The sequence below is a fragment of the Lynx canadensis genome, chromosome D3, assembly GCF_007474595.2.
Source record: "Lynx canadensis isolate LIC74 chromosome D3, mLynCan4.pri.v2, whole genome shotgun sequence".
Taxonomy (NCBI): domain Eukaryota; kingdom Metazoa; phylum Chordata; class Mammalia; order Carnivora; family Felidae; genus Lynx; species Lynx canadensis.
In genome coordinates, this window is record NC_044314.2 from 93,450,976 (window position 1) to 93,468,153 (window position 17,178).

A 17,178-nucleotide genomic window follows, 5' to 3' on the forward strand; every position below is an offset into this window, starting at 1 on the left:
TTTACCTCAACTTACGCCACTCCCGCCTCTGTGCTGGTGCCGTGAGTTACTGTAAATCTCGGGGGGTACTTAAGGCTGCCAGCGCGCCCCGACTCCCCACCCGAGAACCCGAGGTTCTCGGCAGCAGCGCCCCCATCCGGCGGCCCTCGCGCGGAGCCCTCCCCGCGCCGCGGGACCTCCTGCAGAGGCTGCTGGGAATTGTAGTTCGCTCTGCCCCGGGGTCGCGCTGACGCATTTCCGGCGCGTCCCTTACGGTCGCGGTTGGCTGGGCCCCGGCCCCAAGAACCTTGTTTCGGGGTCTGTGTCAGTTTCCCTTCTCGGTGGTGACCGGAGCCCAAGTGGGCTGGCCTCGTCTTCCCCGGGGGCCGTGGCCGAAGCACTCGGGCGGCCGCCGCAGAATCAGAAGGGAGGACAGAGCCAATCTGACTGCAGCTCCAGGAGGCGGAGGCAGCCAGTCTTCCCCGAGTCCCACGGCTGCTCGCGGAGGGGTTAGTGGAGCCGGACGCGCCCAGTCCCTTACGTTTCCGGGCAGCGGGACTGTGCAGACCAGTGTGACCCGGCTCTCTCCTGCCCGGACTCGGAACAGCCGTCCGATCGCGGCTGTGTTGGCAAGGGGCGCGTGGGAGGCGGGGAACCGCGTGGCTCCGCGGGCAAGCAGTCTCGCCGGCGGGAAGGGCGGGTGCCGGGGCCTCGGACCCTCCCTCTTTGGGTGCAGGAGGGTCTCCCCTGCTTGAGGGTGGGAGGGGCGGGGAGACCCTTCACGATTCTTTTTCCTCCGGGCAGCCCTCGGGTCCTGCCACCACCCGCGGGACGCACAGAACTGACCGTGGGGATGGCCACCAGGGTCCGGACAGCTGCCATCTGGGTGAGTAGGGGTGTTTCTCTCCTTTCTGAAAAGCGCTCCCTGAACTCCGTCTTTAGCAGGGTGAGAGTTGGTCATGAGCTCCCTCTCCCCTCTCCTCTTCCAGGACGCTGGGCCTCCTTGAGAGGATGTTAGACTGTCCGGGAATACTTGGCCATTAGACTTTTTACAACTTTCAGTTTCCTTTCTGCCCATTTTGTATCCTGCGATTTGAGTTAAACAAAGGGTTATCATCTCTCGTCTCTTATATCCAAAGTATTTGAGCCTCATTTGAGAAATTCGGCACTCGTTTATTCTCTTATTCAACAGTTTTTATTGTCTTGTGTTTGTTGGACCCAGAGTCAGGTGCTAAGAGTGCAGAGATAAGTTGTTGTCCTGCTTTGTGAGAGCAGAGGTCTGGTGGGGCTGGTGGACAAGAGAACCTGGAGGCATAATGACAAGTTAATAGGTACTCAAACAGGCTGCACAAGTGCATGGGGACACAGCAGAAGGTCAGTTTTGGAGGTGAGGGTACTCCAAGAAATGCTTCAGTGATTAATAAGAGATTCTTAACTGAGGTTTAAAAGGTGAATGTGAATAAGGGACTGAAGGTCAGCCTAGGAAAAGGAGGCAACATGCAACTTTGAGAGGCTTGAAATGACTTAGTATGTTGGTGAACTTTGATCACTTTAGGGTTGCTGAGGGTTTGCAGGTAGTGGTGAAATATAAAGAAATGAGGTCAGGGGCACCTGGGTGGCTCAGTGGTTAAGTGTCTTAACTCTTGATTTCGGTTCAGGTCATGATCTCATGGTTGTGAGATCAGGCCCCGTGCTGGGCATGAAACCTGCCTAAGATTTTCACTCTCTCCCTCTGTCCCTCTCCTGCTCTCACGCATGTGTGCATGCTCTCTCTCTCTCTTTCTCTTTCCGTCTTTCAAAAAAAAAAAAAAAAAAAAAAAAAGAGGCCAGAGCCATAGGCAGGGACCAGATCATAGAGGGGTTTGAAGATCACCTTAAAAACTTGGACTTTATTCTCTTGGGGAGAGAGATTTATTGGAGTGATTTCTCAAAGGACTTTGGGTTGGAGTAGTCTGCAGTGGGCAAGAGAAGACAAGGGTTTAAGTAAACTAGTAGTGTTGAGAAGAAAGATGGTAAAGAGGCAGAAGTGAGTCATGGGGATAGAAGGTATATCTCTATGCTAGCATGTAGGGAATGTTCTCAGTTGTATTACAATAATGTGTGCTGACAGTGGCTATGCTTGTGGTGAGCACAGCATCACACAGACCTGTCGAATGACTGTTGTACACCTGAAACTCATGCAGCGTTGTGTATCAACTCTCCCTCAATAAGATAAATTAGTAAATAAGCAAGTTAGGAAAATATGTAGAAGAGACTAGTTTAAAAAGTGGGGGGCAGAAGCATCTGGATTTGGTAACTAGTTGGGTGCTGGTTGTGAGGGAGACAGGAGAGCCAGGGATGGCTGCTGGAATTCTGCTCTGGGGGCCTGGGTTGGGAGTGGTAGCGTTCCCTGAGTCAGCGAGGACTGTTGGAGTTGTTTTGGGGGCTGGGGGGTGGACTTTTCTGTTTTATATGGATTGGACTCTCCCCTTGTTGAGGGCAGGTGAGTAAGCGTGTGTCTCAGGAGAAAGATCCGGACAGGTTGCACTGGTTAGGTGTGGCCACATTAGCTCAAAGAGAGTGGTCAGGATGAGGAGCAGACGAGGACAACGCCCAGGGGGTTGACGTGGGAAGGTAGCAGTGGAGGGGCTGGAGACTGGGAGGGAGCCCAGAAGAGATGAGAGAAAACAAGAGACCTGTGTTTTAGAGTTAAAAAAAAACCCTCAACACTGGGTGTCACGTGAGAGACGTCCCGGGGGGGTCAAGTGACCTTAGGTCATAAAAGTTTAAATTGGATTGAATGTGATGGTAGTGGTGTGTGTTGCTGGTAATATTTCCAGAACAGAGTGTGAGTGTGTCTGCACGTTCAGCAGGGAAAGAAGGTAAGGGAACAGCAGGTGGCTGCAGAGACGGGAATGGGGATGGTGATGTAGAATTGAGGCAGTCGTGCCGCTGCAGTGGGAAGAGAGTGGGAAGAGAGTGGGAGCTTGGGGACAATCCAGTGAGATACCTTGGTACAAAATCAGTCTGAAAATAAATAGGTTTCCTGCTTATAAATACTTGCCAATTTAGGGAATACAGTGAAAGAAAATATCCTATTTACAATGGCAAAAGATAAAACTGCTACAAATCTAAAACATGTAGAGGACTTGTGTCTGAAAGCTTTCCAACATTGCTATTTAACATTTACACGGTGTTTACTATGTCCTAGGTGTGGGTCTAAGCACTTGACACACGCAAATCAGGCTCCCAGCTCTGAGTTCTTAACGTGACAGTATTCACCCTTTCAAGATAAAGAGCATCCTAATAGATAGAAACCATACACTTCGGTTTTTGAAATGTTTGCTCATTTTTTCATTCTCTGGGTATTTGCTGAGCACCCACTATGTTCCAGGCTCCCTGCAAGGTCCCAGCCATGTGCTGTTGAACGAGACTGACAGAATCCATGCTCTTGGGGAGTTTGCATTCTGGTGGAGGGAGGCAGATGACAACGTAAACGGTGAAGAAACTACTCTAGTAAAGAGAAGATGTCAGAGTTGAGTTACACGTAGAATTAAAACTGGTAATGTCAAAGATTGGGTGACTGGAGAAGGCCCCGCTAAGGAGGTGACATTAAGTCAAGGTCTGAGTTCCAGGAGCAGGTCAGCCGTGGCAGGAGGATGGTCATGAGGTTGGAGAAGTCTTGTGCTTTTGTAACATGGAAGGGAAGGCCTGTGTGACTGGGGATGTGGGGGAAGGGAAGGGAGCAGACACAGAGCTGGGCAGAGTCCAGATCAGGCTGGTAAACTATTGTGTTACGAAAGGGGTCCACGTGACATAGGTAGGTTTTTCAAAGACCCTTCTTGCTGCTGAGTAAAGAACGGTTGCAGATGGGCAGGAGTAGACACAGTGGTAGGAAAGGGGTGGCCAGTTAGGTCACGGCAGACGAGAGGTGGCGGAGGTTTTTTCTAGGAGGGTAGAGATGGAGAAACGGGACAGACTAGAGGCCGTTTGAAAGTAGAGCCCTCTAGGGGCGCCTGGGTGGCGCAGTCAGTTAAGCGTCCGACTTCAGCCAGGTCACGATCTCGCGGTCCGTGAGTTCGAGCCCCGCGTCAGGCTCTGGGCTGATGGCTCAGAGCCTGGAGCCTGCTTCCGATTCTGTGTCTCCCTCTCTCTCTGCCCCTCCCCTGTTCATGCTCTGTCTCTCTCTGTCCCAAAAATAAATAAACGTTGAAAAAAAAAATTTAGAAAAAAAAAAAAAAAGAAAGTAGAGCCCTCTTTTCTGAGAACCACCTGACGCTTTCATTTAGCCCATTGACGTTTTTTCAGAATGACTTATTTTCTTTAAGCAGTCCTGTCTTTTTTGCCATTCCGACCGAATTTGGTAATCAGTGTTTACTATGTGTGAGACGTGGTGCTAGGTCTTGTGTAGCTACGATTTAATGCCTTTAGTCAGGAGCCAAGTTATACCCTTGGTCAGTGTCGACTCACGATTTGAGCTCAGGTTGTGTGGCTTTATCCCCGTTTCCTTGGCCAGTGTCCTCTACTGCTTCAGGATGTAGGCTGGGAATTTCTCAGGACACAGATTCCAGCATTCTGAGCCCTAACGGGAGTTACTATTTACCTATGAAGCGTTACTTCTCAGCTCCTCGGACCCCGAAGATGGCAAAAGTGGAACCAGTGAAGTATGTGGCTGTGCCCTGGGCAGAGTGGGTGGGTGTGGCCCAGTCTCTGGGGAATGATTGAGAGAAACTGGGTTTCTTTCTTTCCTTTTTTTTTTTTTTTTTTTTGAGAAGAACACTTCTTTTAATTATTTTACTTATTTTGAGTACATAATTGTGCGTGTCCAAATTAGACAATTTTTGGTACTTCCTTTACAGTAGAGCCACATTGCGGACCCTGTACTGTTTTCTGCCAGTAAACATAGCATGCCGGGCGCCTGTGACTGTGTTTCCCTGCACCCCCACTGCCTGGCACCTGCCTAGAGATAGTGCCTGCATATGAAACACGGTGCAGATGAACTGGTATCATTGAGACAGCTGATTTCTTACAGGATTGAAGCAGAAGTTACTGTGTCTCATTTTTCATTCTTTTACTACAGCTACACCTGTTTTTCCTATTAAAGGATGTCCTCAGGAAGTACCTTAAAATCATCTTCTACCTCGATTCATATATCTTTTCAAAATAAAAGTGTGTCAGACTGCATATCATATAGATAAAATATATATAGAATTTTAAATGGGCTAGTTTTCAAAGTAATAGACTCAATTTAATGTAAGATTGCTCTGCTCAGAACTCTAGAAAGTATACCTTCAAAAGATCTATCTTTTGATCTTACTACAGTCTGGATCTTAGAGGCATTTTGTTTGTTCTGGTTTAGTATTTTACTTAAAATATTTATCACAGGGGTGCCTGGGTGGCTCAGTTGGTCAAGCTTCTGACTTCAGCTCAGGTCATGACCTCATGGCTTGTGAGGATCAGGTAATGATCTCAAGGCTCATGAGTTCGAGTCCTGCATCAGGCTCTGTGCTGATAGCTAGGATCCTGGAACCTGCTTCAGATTCTGTGTCTCCCTCCCTCTCTCTCTCTCTCTTTTTTTTTTTTAATTTAAATATATTAAATTTATTGTCAAATTGGTTTCCATACAACACCCAAACTGGGTTTCTTTCTAAACATAGATGACCTCACTCAGGGATGGGCTAAAAGCTGAAAGTGTGTAATATGCAAGAGACCCTTCCCCTGACATATATCCTGGGCCCATATTCTGGGCGTCTTATGGGTATCAAGGTGATACTTAGTAACTAGGAGACTATTTGATGAGTATGAATTCAGAGCAAAAGGAGGTGAGCATCGGAAGTAACATTTCACTGAGGCCTTGTGAGCCTCTAGATCCCTGTTTCTTTCCTCTGAGGTTGCTGAGCACTTACTGGCAGGTTTTGTTTTTTCACTCACTTTTGTTTGGCTCCTTTCTTCCACTGACTCTCCCCCGCCCTCCGCCCCTTTAAATATGTTATTACAAATTCGAATCCAGTGAGTCTCCATTCCTAGGGGCTTGGAAGGGTTTTCTATTTCTTTATCTCCAATAGGAGTTGACTTATTTATACCAGTGAACTTTGTCTCCGCGGTTCTCCAGGACCTCTGCTCCCGCGGACCCCTGTCGGCCACCATCACCGGCAAGACAGGCTAATATTCGTAGTTTGTAGTGCAGCGAGTTGGGGATTCCAAACTAATGTGAGCTGGAGCATGGGGGAGGGAAGGGAATTCTGCCAGAAAGGCCTTTCTGAGAAAGGTTGGCTGGTGCCCCTGTGTATACTGAACCGTATGTCTTTAGCTTTCCCCAAACTGATCCTTTTGGGGAATTAAAGGTTAAAACATGGCAATGTTCATTCACTAACTACCCTTACTGACAACCCTTACTAAACACCTGTTTATATTCCAGGTACTGATTTGGCATGAGGATATACAGGTCAGAGACAGCCCTGGCCCCAGAGATCGCACGTCTTCCAGGAAGTTCAGAGAGGGAATAGAGTGCAGTGCGGGCAGCCATGGGATTGGAGCTGAGGCAGAAGGAGGCCCAGAGAGTGATGTTTGACAGCGTGTGCTCTCAAAGGATCTGTAGAATTGGCTATGTGAAAGGAGGGGACGGTACGGTTTCAGAGAAGGCTGCCTGTGCATGCAGGTGTTGGCAGCAGTAGGGAAAAGGGGAGTGGCAGGGACAGTCCTGGAGCTCAGGTGGAGGAAGACCCCAGTTGCTGTGTCCTTAGCTGTTAGGAGCTTGGAGGGGAGAAATGATTTAAGTTGGTGGCTGGTTTGAATTCAACCACCCCTCCTTAGCTGGCCGTGAGCAGGCTCCTCGTCCCCTCCAGACAGCTCCAAAGTACATTTTCCTGATGCGTTGAGCCTGTAACGATTGTGGAATCACCTTTATTTCCGGGAATTCTTTTTTGCCTTAAAGTCTGTTTTATGTCCATATAGCTGTCCGAGCACCTTTTGGTTGCTTGCTTTATCTTTTGTATCTTTATATTTTAGATGCGCCTTTTTAAAATTCACTGCTTGTTTTTAATCTGTCGATCTTTTTATTTTAACTGGAACACTTTATGATTAATGTAATTACTGATATGGTTGGGTTTAAATCTACCATTTTACTTGCTTTCTATTTGCTGTACTTGATCTGGGTTTTCTAACTTTTTGTTTTTTCTTCTTCTGTCTTGCCTTTATTCTTTTCCCTTTCCATAGAGGTTTGGGAGTTATACATACAATTTATTGCTTTAAAATTAAAGAAAACACTTAATGGCTACTTTCTGGATAATTTCTTCTAATTTGTCTTTCACTTGACTAATTCATTCTAACCTGCTATTAAACATATTTTGGTCAGAGCTCCTGGGTGGCTCAGTCGGTTCAGTGTCCGACTTTGGCTCAGGTCATGATCTTGCAGTTCGTGGGTTTGAGCCCCATGTCGGGCTCTGTGCTGACAACCTGAAGCCTGCTTCAGATTCTGTGTCTCCCTCTCTCTCTGCCCCTCCCTCGACTCTCACTCTGTCTCACTCTCCGTCTCTCAAAAATAAATAAACAAAAAAAATTTAAACACACTTTGGTTAATATATTTTTTCCATTTCTAGTAACTCTTTTTCTTTTTCAGATATGCTTGCTAAATCATCATCTGATTCCTGGCCAAATTGGAAAGTTTGCCTTTGTCTCCTTGAATATAATACGATGTTTGCTTTACAGTCAGTGTCCATTGATTCCAGTGTCCATTGGCTTTGATTGTTTCTTTCTGTTGTTTGTTGACTTTTGTTAGTTTTGTTTCTGTCATCTTGTTTTCTGAAAGTTTCATTATTTTGTGTGCTGGTCACTGTGCTTGAAAAATTCTTTTAAGGAAAAGGTTAAGGTACAGGATGAAGGTACCTTACTCTAGATGTGCATATAGTTTTGCTTTTTTCCCCATCTGCTTTTTTTTTTTTTTTTAAGTTTATTTTGAGAGAGAAAGAGAGAGTGCATACGAGCAGGGAAGGGGAAGAGAGAGCGGGACGGAGAGAATTCCGGGCAGCCTCCAGGCTCAGCATGGGAGCCTGATGCAGGGCTTGATCCCACAACCTCACACTATGAAGTCATGACCTGAGCCGATATCAAGATTTGGATGATTAACTGACTGAGCCATCAGAGTACCCCGCCCCCCCCCCCCCATCTGCTTTTGAGCACTGTCAAGGACAGCTGCTTCACTCTTGTCCTGAATTTGTAAGGAATGGCCAGGTACATGCTTAATTCTTTCCCAGGGTTCCCTCAGGAGTTGTATCATGGTTACCTGCATTGCTGACTACAAGGAGTTTTTTGTTTGGTTTTCTTATTGTTAATTTGAGTATGATTAAGAAATTCATAAATCTTAATATATTCAGTTAGTTTCAGTCAGTTGCAGTCCTTATTCTTTTAGAGGGTTACATTGCCCCAGCTTTGGCCAGAGGAAGCCTCTTCAGCTTGGTCCTGAGCTCTTTTGAAATGACTCTGTTAGTCTGTTAGTCTGGCTTCCTCACTTTTGGGCCCAACAAGACATCCTAGGCTCATCTGATTATTTCCTGTCCCAGATCTGGAATCAACCTTTCCTCCTGGGAACCTAATACCTTTTGGTAGGTTAATATGCTCCGAGACCACAACTGATCCTGGGTGTCATTGCTTCTAGGCTGTTTCACTAGGCAGACTTAGGAATCTTTGGAAAGGAAAAAAAGCATGGTTCGTACTGGTATTTCCAATTTAAATTAGAGTTTTCCCTTTTTAAAAATTGCTAATTACTCTCTCTTTGGTGGAAGTAACTCAAGTGTTCACTGAAAGAGAAATGGATAAACCAAATTGTGTGTGTGTGTACGCACGGGCTGATACAGATGCACATGGAACATGATTCAGCCTTAAAAAGAAAGGAAATTCTGACACCTGCTGCAACATGGATGAGCCTTGAGGGTACTGTGTTTAGTGCAATAAGCCAGTCATGGAGGGACAAATATTACATGATTCTAGTTAATGTGAGGTTCCCAGAGTTGTCAAAATCGAACAGAATGTAGAGTGATGGTCGTCAGGGGCTGGGGGAGGGGAGAGGGGGGAGTTATGTTCAGAGGATACAGTTTCAGTTTTACAGATGAGAAGGGTTCTGGAGAGGAAGGTGGTAATGATTATGTAACACTGTGAATGTACTTACTTCCACGAAACTGTACATTAGAAATGGTTAAGATAAGTTTTATGTTATGTGTATTTTACCACAATTAAAATTTTTTTTAAAAAGGTGAACTTTGACTCTTAACCTTACACAGTACCAAAAAATGAATTCAAAATGGAAAATAGACTTACCTGTAAGAGCTAATGCTGTACCACTTCTGGAAGAAAACACATAGGAAAATATTTATGACCTTGGGTTAGGCCATAGGTCTTAGCTATACCTCCATTACCACAGTCTACAAAAAAAGAGAAAACTATTATATAGATTGTGCTTTGAAGTTATAAATTGGACTGCTACATCAAAATAAAAAGCTTTTGCACTTCAAAGTCCCTTCTTTCAGCAAATGAAAAGACAAGTCACAGACTCTGAGATAATATCTGCAAATCATATGTCCAGTACAGGAATGTATTCAGAATATGTAAACTCAGAATATATAAAGTCAGTATGAAGACAATCCAATTTAAAAATGGGCAAAGGATTTGAGCAGACATTTCACCACAGAAGATGCATAGATGGCAAATAAGGACATGAAAAGATGCTTACCATCATTAGTCATTAGGGAAATAGAAATTTCATCATGATGAGGGATCACTCTATACCCACTAGAATGGCTGTAGGCAGAAAGGCAGACAATGAAAGTTAGAGAAATTAGAACCTTTACAGACTGCTGGTGGGAATATAAAGTGGTACAGTCACTTTGAAAGGATTTTGGCAATTTCTTTAAAAAGTTAAATATAGGGGCTCCTAGCTGCCTCAGTCAGTAGAGCATCTGACTCTTGATCTCTGGGTCATGAGTTCAAGCCCCACGTTGGGTGTAGATCCTGCTTGAAATAAAAAGTTAGGGGCGCCTGGGTGGCGCAGTCGGTTAAGCGTCCGACTTCAGCCAGGTCACGATCTCGCTATCCGTGAGTTCGAGCCCCGCGTCAGGCTCTGGGCTGATGGCTCAGAGCCTGGAGCCTGTTTCCGATTCTGTGTCTCCCTCTCTCTCTGCCCCTCCCCCGTTCATGCTCTGTCTCTCTCTGTCCCAAAAATAAATAAACGTTGAAAAAAAAATTAAAAAAAAAAAAAGAAATAAAAAGTTAAAAATAAACTTACCGTATAACGCATCAGTTCATCTTCTAGGAATTTATCCAAGATAAAGGAAAAATTGTTTACGCAAAGACTCGTATGTGAATGTTCATGGCAGGATTATTCTTAGTAGCCCAAACTGTAATCTAAATGTTAACCGATGGATATATTGACAAAGTGGAATACTGTTCAGCAATAAAGGGGACAAACTATTGGTACATGCCATAACGAATAAACCTCAAAGGCATGATACTAAGTGAAACACGCCATGCACAATATATAGCATGACCCCATTTATATGAAATGCCCAGAGAAAGCAGGGCAGCGGTTGCCTGGGGGTTGGTGAGAGTGCCCTGGCTTCAGTGCAGCACAATGAGTGTCTGAAACAACGTGAATTTAAACCTGGATGAGAGGATTTTTGCAAAGCCATCAATTTAATAAAAACCATTGAAGTTAAATACTCTTCTTTTTATACACGTTTTATTGTGGCATGATTTATAGACCATAAAATTCACTCAAAGTGTCCCATGCAGTCATTGTTAGTATTCGTAGTTGTACAAATATCACCGGTATCTAATTCCAGAACATTTTCATCACTCTAAAAAGAAACTCTGTCCCCCCATCTGCAGCCACTCTCCATTCCCTCTTTTCCCCTTTTCCCTGGCAACCATGAATCTACTTTGTATTTTTATGAATTTACCAATTCTGGACATTTCATATAGTTCTACCATATGTGGCCTTTTATATCTGGCTTCTTTCTTTCAGCATGTTTTCAAGGTTACTTTGTGTTGGTTCCAGCCCATCGGTAGTGATGTAGTGATTAGCAGTGCCTGTGGCCCTCACCGGGGCCCCTGTGGTGAGCCTTCAGACATTTCCTGACTGGAATCAGAGTTGTGGATAGACCAGCATTTGAAGTTCTATGATTGCAAGATGCATCTCAGCAACAGCCAGCAGGGAACTTTGAAAAAACAAGGTTTATAACTCACAAGTCCTGGAGTGTATGTGGTATGCCACACAGCAAGGGCATGGGAAGGGAAAGCTTGAGCTCAGGCCTGGGGTTCTGCTTTTTGGGGGCTGAAGGTGGAGTGCCCGTGTTTTGCAGGTTCACTCTTTATTGGTGAATTTAAAATACAAGGGCGAAGGGGCACCTGGGTGGCTCAGTTGGTTGACTGTCCAACTTCAGTTCAGGTCATGATCTCACGGTTCGTGGGTCTGGGCCCTGTGTCGGGCTCTGTGCTGACAGCTCGGAGCCTGGAGCCTGCTTCGGATTCTGTGTCTCCCTCTTTCTCTGTCCCTTCCCTGTTTGTGCTCTCTTTCTCTGAAAAATAAGTGTATTTTAAAAAATGAAATATAAAGGTGGGAATTAAAGCACAGAAAGGGTGCATGTACTCCTTCAAATCAGTATTTTGTATCCTTTGTGCAAATAACCTAGTAGTGCAATTGCTGGGTTGTAGGGTGGTTCTATTTTTAAGTTTTTGAGGAACCTCCACACTGTTTTCCAGAGTGGCTGCACCAGTTTGCATTCCCACCAACAGTGCAAGAGGGCTCCCCTTTTTCTATACCCTTACCAAAGTCTGTTGTTTCCTGTGTGTGTTTTTAATGTTTATTTACTTATTTTGAGAGAGAGCAAGCACAAGCGGGGAGGGGCAGAGAGAGAGGGAGAGAGAATCACAAGCAGGCTTTGTGCTGTCAGTGCAGAGCCCGACTCAGGGCTTGAACTCATGAACTCTGAGATCATGACCTGAGCTGAGATTAAGAGTTGGATGCTTAACCGACTGAGCAACCCAGGCCCCCTCCGAATTACTCATTTTAGCCATTCTGACAGTTGTGAGGTGGTATCTCATTGTGGTTTGGATTTGTATTTCCCCGATGATGAGTGATGTGGAGCATTTTTTCCTGTGTCCGTTGGCCATATGGATGTCTTCTTTGGAAAAGTGTCTGTTCATGTCTTCTGCCCATTTCTTTAAAAAAAATTTGTTAATGTTTATTTTTGAAAGAGAGAGAGCCAGTGAGCGTGAGCGTGAGTGGGGGAGGGCAGAGAGAAAGGGAGGCACAGAATTCAAAGCAGACTCCAGGCTCTGAGCTGTCAACACAATGTAGGGCCCAAACTCACGAACTGTGAGATCATGACCTGAGCTGAAGTCAGGCACTTAACTGACTGAGCCACCGAGGCACCCATTTCTTACCTGGATTATTTATTTTTTAGGTGTCAAGTTTGATAAATTCTTTATAGATTTTGGATATTAACCCTTTATCAGACATGTCATTTGCAAATATCTTCTCCCATTCCCTAGGTTGCCTTTTAGTTTTGCCGACTGTTTCCTTCATTGTGCAGAAGTTATTTATCTTGATGATGTCCCAATAGTTCATTTTTGCTTTTGTTTTCCTTGCCTCCGGAGACAGATCTAGTAAGAAGTTGCCATGGATGATATCAAAGAGTTTGCTGCCTATGTTCTCATCTAGATGTTTGATGGTTTCCTGTCACATTTAGGTCTCTCATGCATTTTGAAGTTATTTTTGTGTCTGATGTAAGAAAGTGGTCCAGGTTCATTCTTCTGCATGTTGCTGTCCGGTTTTCCCAATGCCATTTGCTGAAGAGACTGTCTTTTTCCCATTGGATATTCTTTCTTTCTTTGCTTGCTTTTTGTTGCTTTGTTGGCCATACATTTGTGGTTCCATTTCTGGGTTTTCTATTCTGTTCAGTTGATTTGAGTGTCTGCTCTTGTGCCAGTACCATAGTGTCTTGATGATCACAGCTTTGTAATGCAGCTTGAAGTCTGGAATTGTGATGCCTATAGCTTTGTTTTTCTTTTTCAGGATTGCTTTGGAAATTTGGGGTCTTTTCTGGTTCCATACAAATTTTGGGATTGTTTGTTCTAGCTCTGTGAAAAATCCTGGTGGCATTTTGATAGGGATTGTGTTAAATGTGTAGATTGCTTTGGGTAATAGATATTTTACAATATTTGTTCTAATCCACAAGCATGGAATGTTTTTCCATTTCTTTGTGTCATCTTCAATTTCTTTCATAAGCATTCTATAGTTTTCAGAGGACAGAATATATATGTACACACACACACACAATGGAATATTACTTAACAATCAAAAGGAATGAAATCTTGGCATTTGCAATGATGTGGATGGAGCTAGAGTGTATTATGCTAAGAGAAATAGTCAGAGAAAAACAAATACCATATGATTTCACTCATATGTGGAATTTATGAAACATTATAGATGGGGGTGCCTGGGTGGCTCAGTCAGTTGAGCGTTTGACTCTTTATTTGGGCTCAGGTCATGATCCCAGGGTCATGGGATCGAGCACTGCATGGGGCTCTATGGGTGGAGCCTGCTTAAGCTCTCTCTCTCTCTCTCTCTCTCTCCCTCCCTCCCTCCCTCCCTCCCTCCCTCCCTCCCTCCCTCCCCTGCCCTCTCTCTCTCTCCCTTACTCACATGCTCGCCCTCTCTCTTTCTCTCTCGCTAAAAAAAGAAAAAGAAAAACATTACAGATGAACATAGGGGAAGGGAAAAAAAGAGGGAGGCAAACCATAGGAGACTCAACTATAGAGAACAAACTAAGGGTTGCTGGGGCTGGGGGTGGGGGTGGGCGGGGGATGGGTTAAATGCGTGATGAGTATTGAGGGCACTTCTTGTGACAAACACTGGGTGTTGTATGTTAGTGACGAATCACTAAATTCTACTTCTGAAACCCATATTACACTATATGTTAACCAACTAGAATTTCATTGAAAAATTGAAACAAAACAAAGCAAAAAAAGCACAGAAAGGGAAAAGCAGGGTTATTCAAGCAAGTAGTTATGTAGGTCACTCAGGACTTTTGGAAATGGGAACTTCATTGAGAGGGCCTGTTTCTTTGCCTGTTTATATAGCCCACAATGTGTTTGTCCAAGGTGAATGTCTTTGAAATGGATGCCTTGACAACGAAAAACTTACTGTCAGGCACTTACATTATAGTCAAGAAAGCCAATTGTCAGACACTTCTACAAAAATTCATCCATGTGGTGGCATTTATCAGTACTTAGTTCCTTTTTATGGCAGAATAACTTTTGTATAGATACGCCACATTTTGTTTATCCATGCATCCATTGATGGACATTCGGGTTGTTTCCACTTTTTGACTATTATGACAAACACTTGCGTACAAGTGTTTTCATGGTCATATGCTTTTAACTTTCTAGGGCAGATACCTAGAAATGGAATTGCTGGGTAATACGGTAATTCTGTGTTTAACATTTTGAGGAACAAAGTGGTTGCTCCATTTTACATTCTCAACAGCAATGTATGAGGGCTTTTAAAAAACTTACTGTTGCATAGCCAAATTATGGAGCGAGCCTAAATGTCCATCAACTGATGAATGGATAAAGAAACTGTGGTTTATATACACAATGGAGTACTACGTGGCAATGAGAAAGAACGAAATCTGGCCCTTTGTAGCAACGTGGATGGAACTGGAGAGTGTGATGCTAAGTGAAATAAGCCATACAGAGAAAGACAGATACCGTATGTTTTCACTCTTATGTGGATCCTGAGAAACTTAACAGAAACCCATGGGGGAGGGGAAGGAAAAAAAAAAAAGAGGTTAGAGTGGGAGAGAGCCAAAGCATAAGAGACTCTTAAAAACTGAGAACAAACTGAGGGTTGATGGGGGGTGGGAGGGAGGGGAGGGTGGGTGATGGGTATTGAGGAGGGCACCTTTTGGGATGAGCATTGGGTGTTGTATGGAAACCAATTTGACAATAAATTTCATATATTGAAAAAAAAGCTTACTGTTGCATTTTTTGTCTTGTGCTAGATATCTTTTTTTTTTTAATTTCATTAAGTTTTTAATTTTAATTCTGTAGTTAACATACAGTGTTATATTAGTTTTGGGTGTACAATGTAGTGATTGAACAATTCTGTACATTACTCAGTGCTCATCACAAGTGTACTCTTAATCCCCATCACCTAGTTCACTCATTCTCCACCCTCCACCCCCTCTGGTAACCATCAGTTTTCTATAGTTAAGAGTCTGTTTCTTGGTTTCTCTCTCTTTTTTTTCTTTGTTCTATTTCTTGAATCCTATGAGTGAAATCATACGGTATTTGTCTCTCTCTCTCTGACTTATTTTACTTAGCATAATACACTGTAGCTCCATCCATGTCATTGCAAATGGCAAGATCTCATTCTTTTTAATGGCTGAATAATATTCCAGTGTATGTGTGTAGGTACCACAACTTCTTTAACCATTCATTATCAGTCAGTGGACACTTGGGCTGCTTCCATAATTTGGCTATTGTAGATAATGCTGCATAAGGGTGCATATATCCTTTCAAATTAGTTTTTTTGTATTCTTTGGGTAAATACTCATTAGTGCAATTACTGGATCATAGGGCAATTCTATTTTTCACTTTTTGAGGAAACTCCATAGTGTTTTCCATTGTAGCTGAACAAGTTTGCATTCCCACTAACAGTCACGAAGGTTCCTTTTTGTCCACATCTTTGCGAACGCTTGTTGTTTCTTGTGTTGTTGATTTTAGCCATTCTGACAGATGTGAGGTGATATCTCATTGTAGTTTTGATGTGTATTTCATGGATAATGAGTGATGTGGAGCATCTTTTCCTGTGTCTGTGGCCATCTGTATTCTTCTTGGGAGAAATGTCTGTTCATGTCTTCTGCCCATTTTGTAATTAGGTTATTTGTTTTTTGGGTGTTGAGTTGTATAAGTTCTTTATGTATTTTGGATACTAATTCTTTATCAGGTATGTCATTTTCAAGTATCTTCTCCCATTCCATAGGCTGTCTTTTAGTTTTGTTGTTTACTTCACTATGTAGGGGCTTTTTATTTTGATTTAGTCTTAATAGTTTATTTTTGTTTATATTTCCCTTGCTGCAGGAGGCATATTGAGAAAAATGTTGCGATGGCTGACATCAGAGGAATTACTGTGTGTTCTCTTCTAGGATTTTTACGGTTTCAGGTCTCACATTTAGGTCTTTAATCCATTTTGAGTTTATTTTTGTATATGGTGTAAGAAAGTGGTCCAGTTTCATTCTTTTGCATGTTGCTGTCCAATTTTCCCAACGCCATTTGTTGAAGAGACTGTCTTTCTCCTACTGGATATTCTTTCCTGCTTTGTTGAAGATTAATTGATCATATAATTGTGAGTTTGTCTCTGGGCTTTCTGTCTTCTTCTGTTGATCTATGTGTTTATTTTTGTGCCAGTACCATACTGTTTTGATTAATACAGCTTTGTCGTATAACTTGAAATCTCGAATTATACCTCCAGATGTGTTTTTCTTTTCATGATTATTTTGGCTATTTGGAATATTTTGTGGTTTCATACAAATTTTAGGGTTGTTTGTTCTAGTTCTGTGAAACATGGTGTTGGTATTTTGATAAGGACTGCATTAAATCTGTAGATTACTTTGGGTAATATGGACATTTTAATAGTATTTATTCTTCTAGTCTCTGAGCATGGGATATCTTTTCATTTGTTTGTATCATCTTCAATTTCTTTCTTTTCTTTCTTTCTTTCTTTCTTTCTTTCTTTCTTTCTTTCTTTCTTTCTTTCTTTCAGAGACAGTGAGCATGAGCAGGGGAGAGGCACAGAGGGAGAGGGAGAAAGAGAGAGAAAGAGAGAGAGATGGGGGGGCTTGATCCCCCTACCCTGGGATCATGACCTAAGCCAAAATCAAGAGTTGGATGTTCAACTGACTGGGCCACCCAAGTACCCCTTCAATTTCTTTCCTCAGTGTTTTATAGTTTACAGGGTACAGGTCTTTTACCTCCTTCATTAAGTTTATTCCCAGGTATTTTATTATTTTGGGTGCATTTGTAAATGGGTTTGTTCTCTTAATTTCTCTTTCTCCTACTTCATTATTAGTGTATAAAGATGCAATGGATTTCTGTGCATTGATTTTGTAGCCTGCAGCCTTATTGAATTCATTTATCGGTTCTAGTAGTTTTTTTGTGGAGTCA

At 43.3% G+C, this 17,178-nt stretch overlaps 1 protein-coding gene across 2 annotated transcripts in view; it reads left to right on the forward strand.

Annotated features, from left to right (window-relative positions):
* Window positions 1-273: 273 nt before the first annotated feature.
* Window positions 274-17,178, forward strand: part of ZNF268 (zinc finger protein 268) — a 31,493-nt gene continuing 14,588 nt past the window's right edge. Inside the window, exons 1-2 of one of the 2 annotated variants that reach the window (XM_030336470.2) lie at window positions 274-488; window positions 784-865. In XM_030336470.2, the coding sequence (XP_030192330.1) occupies window positions 833-865 (33 nt within the window). In that variant the 5' untranslated portion in view covers window positions 274-488; window positions 784-832. Of the gene's footprint in view, window positions 866-17,178 lie in introns of both variants that reach the window. The other variant, XM_030336469.2, reaches the window with a different exon arrangement.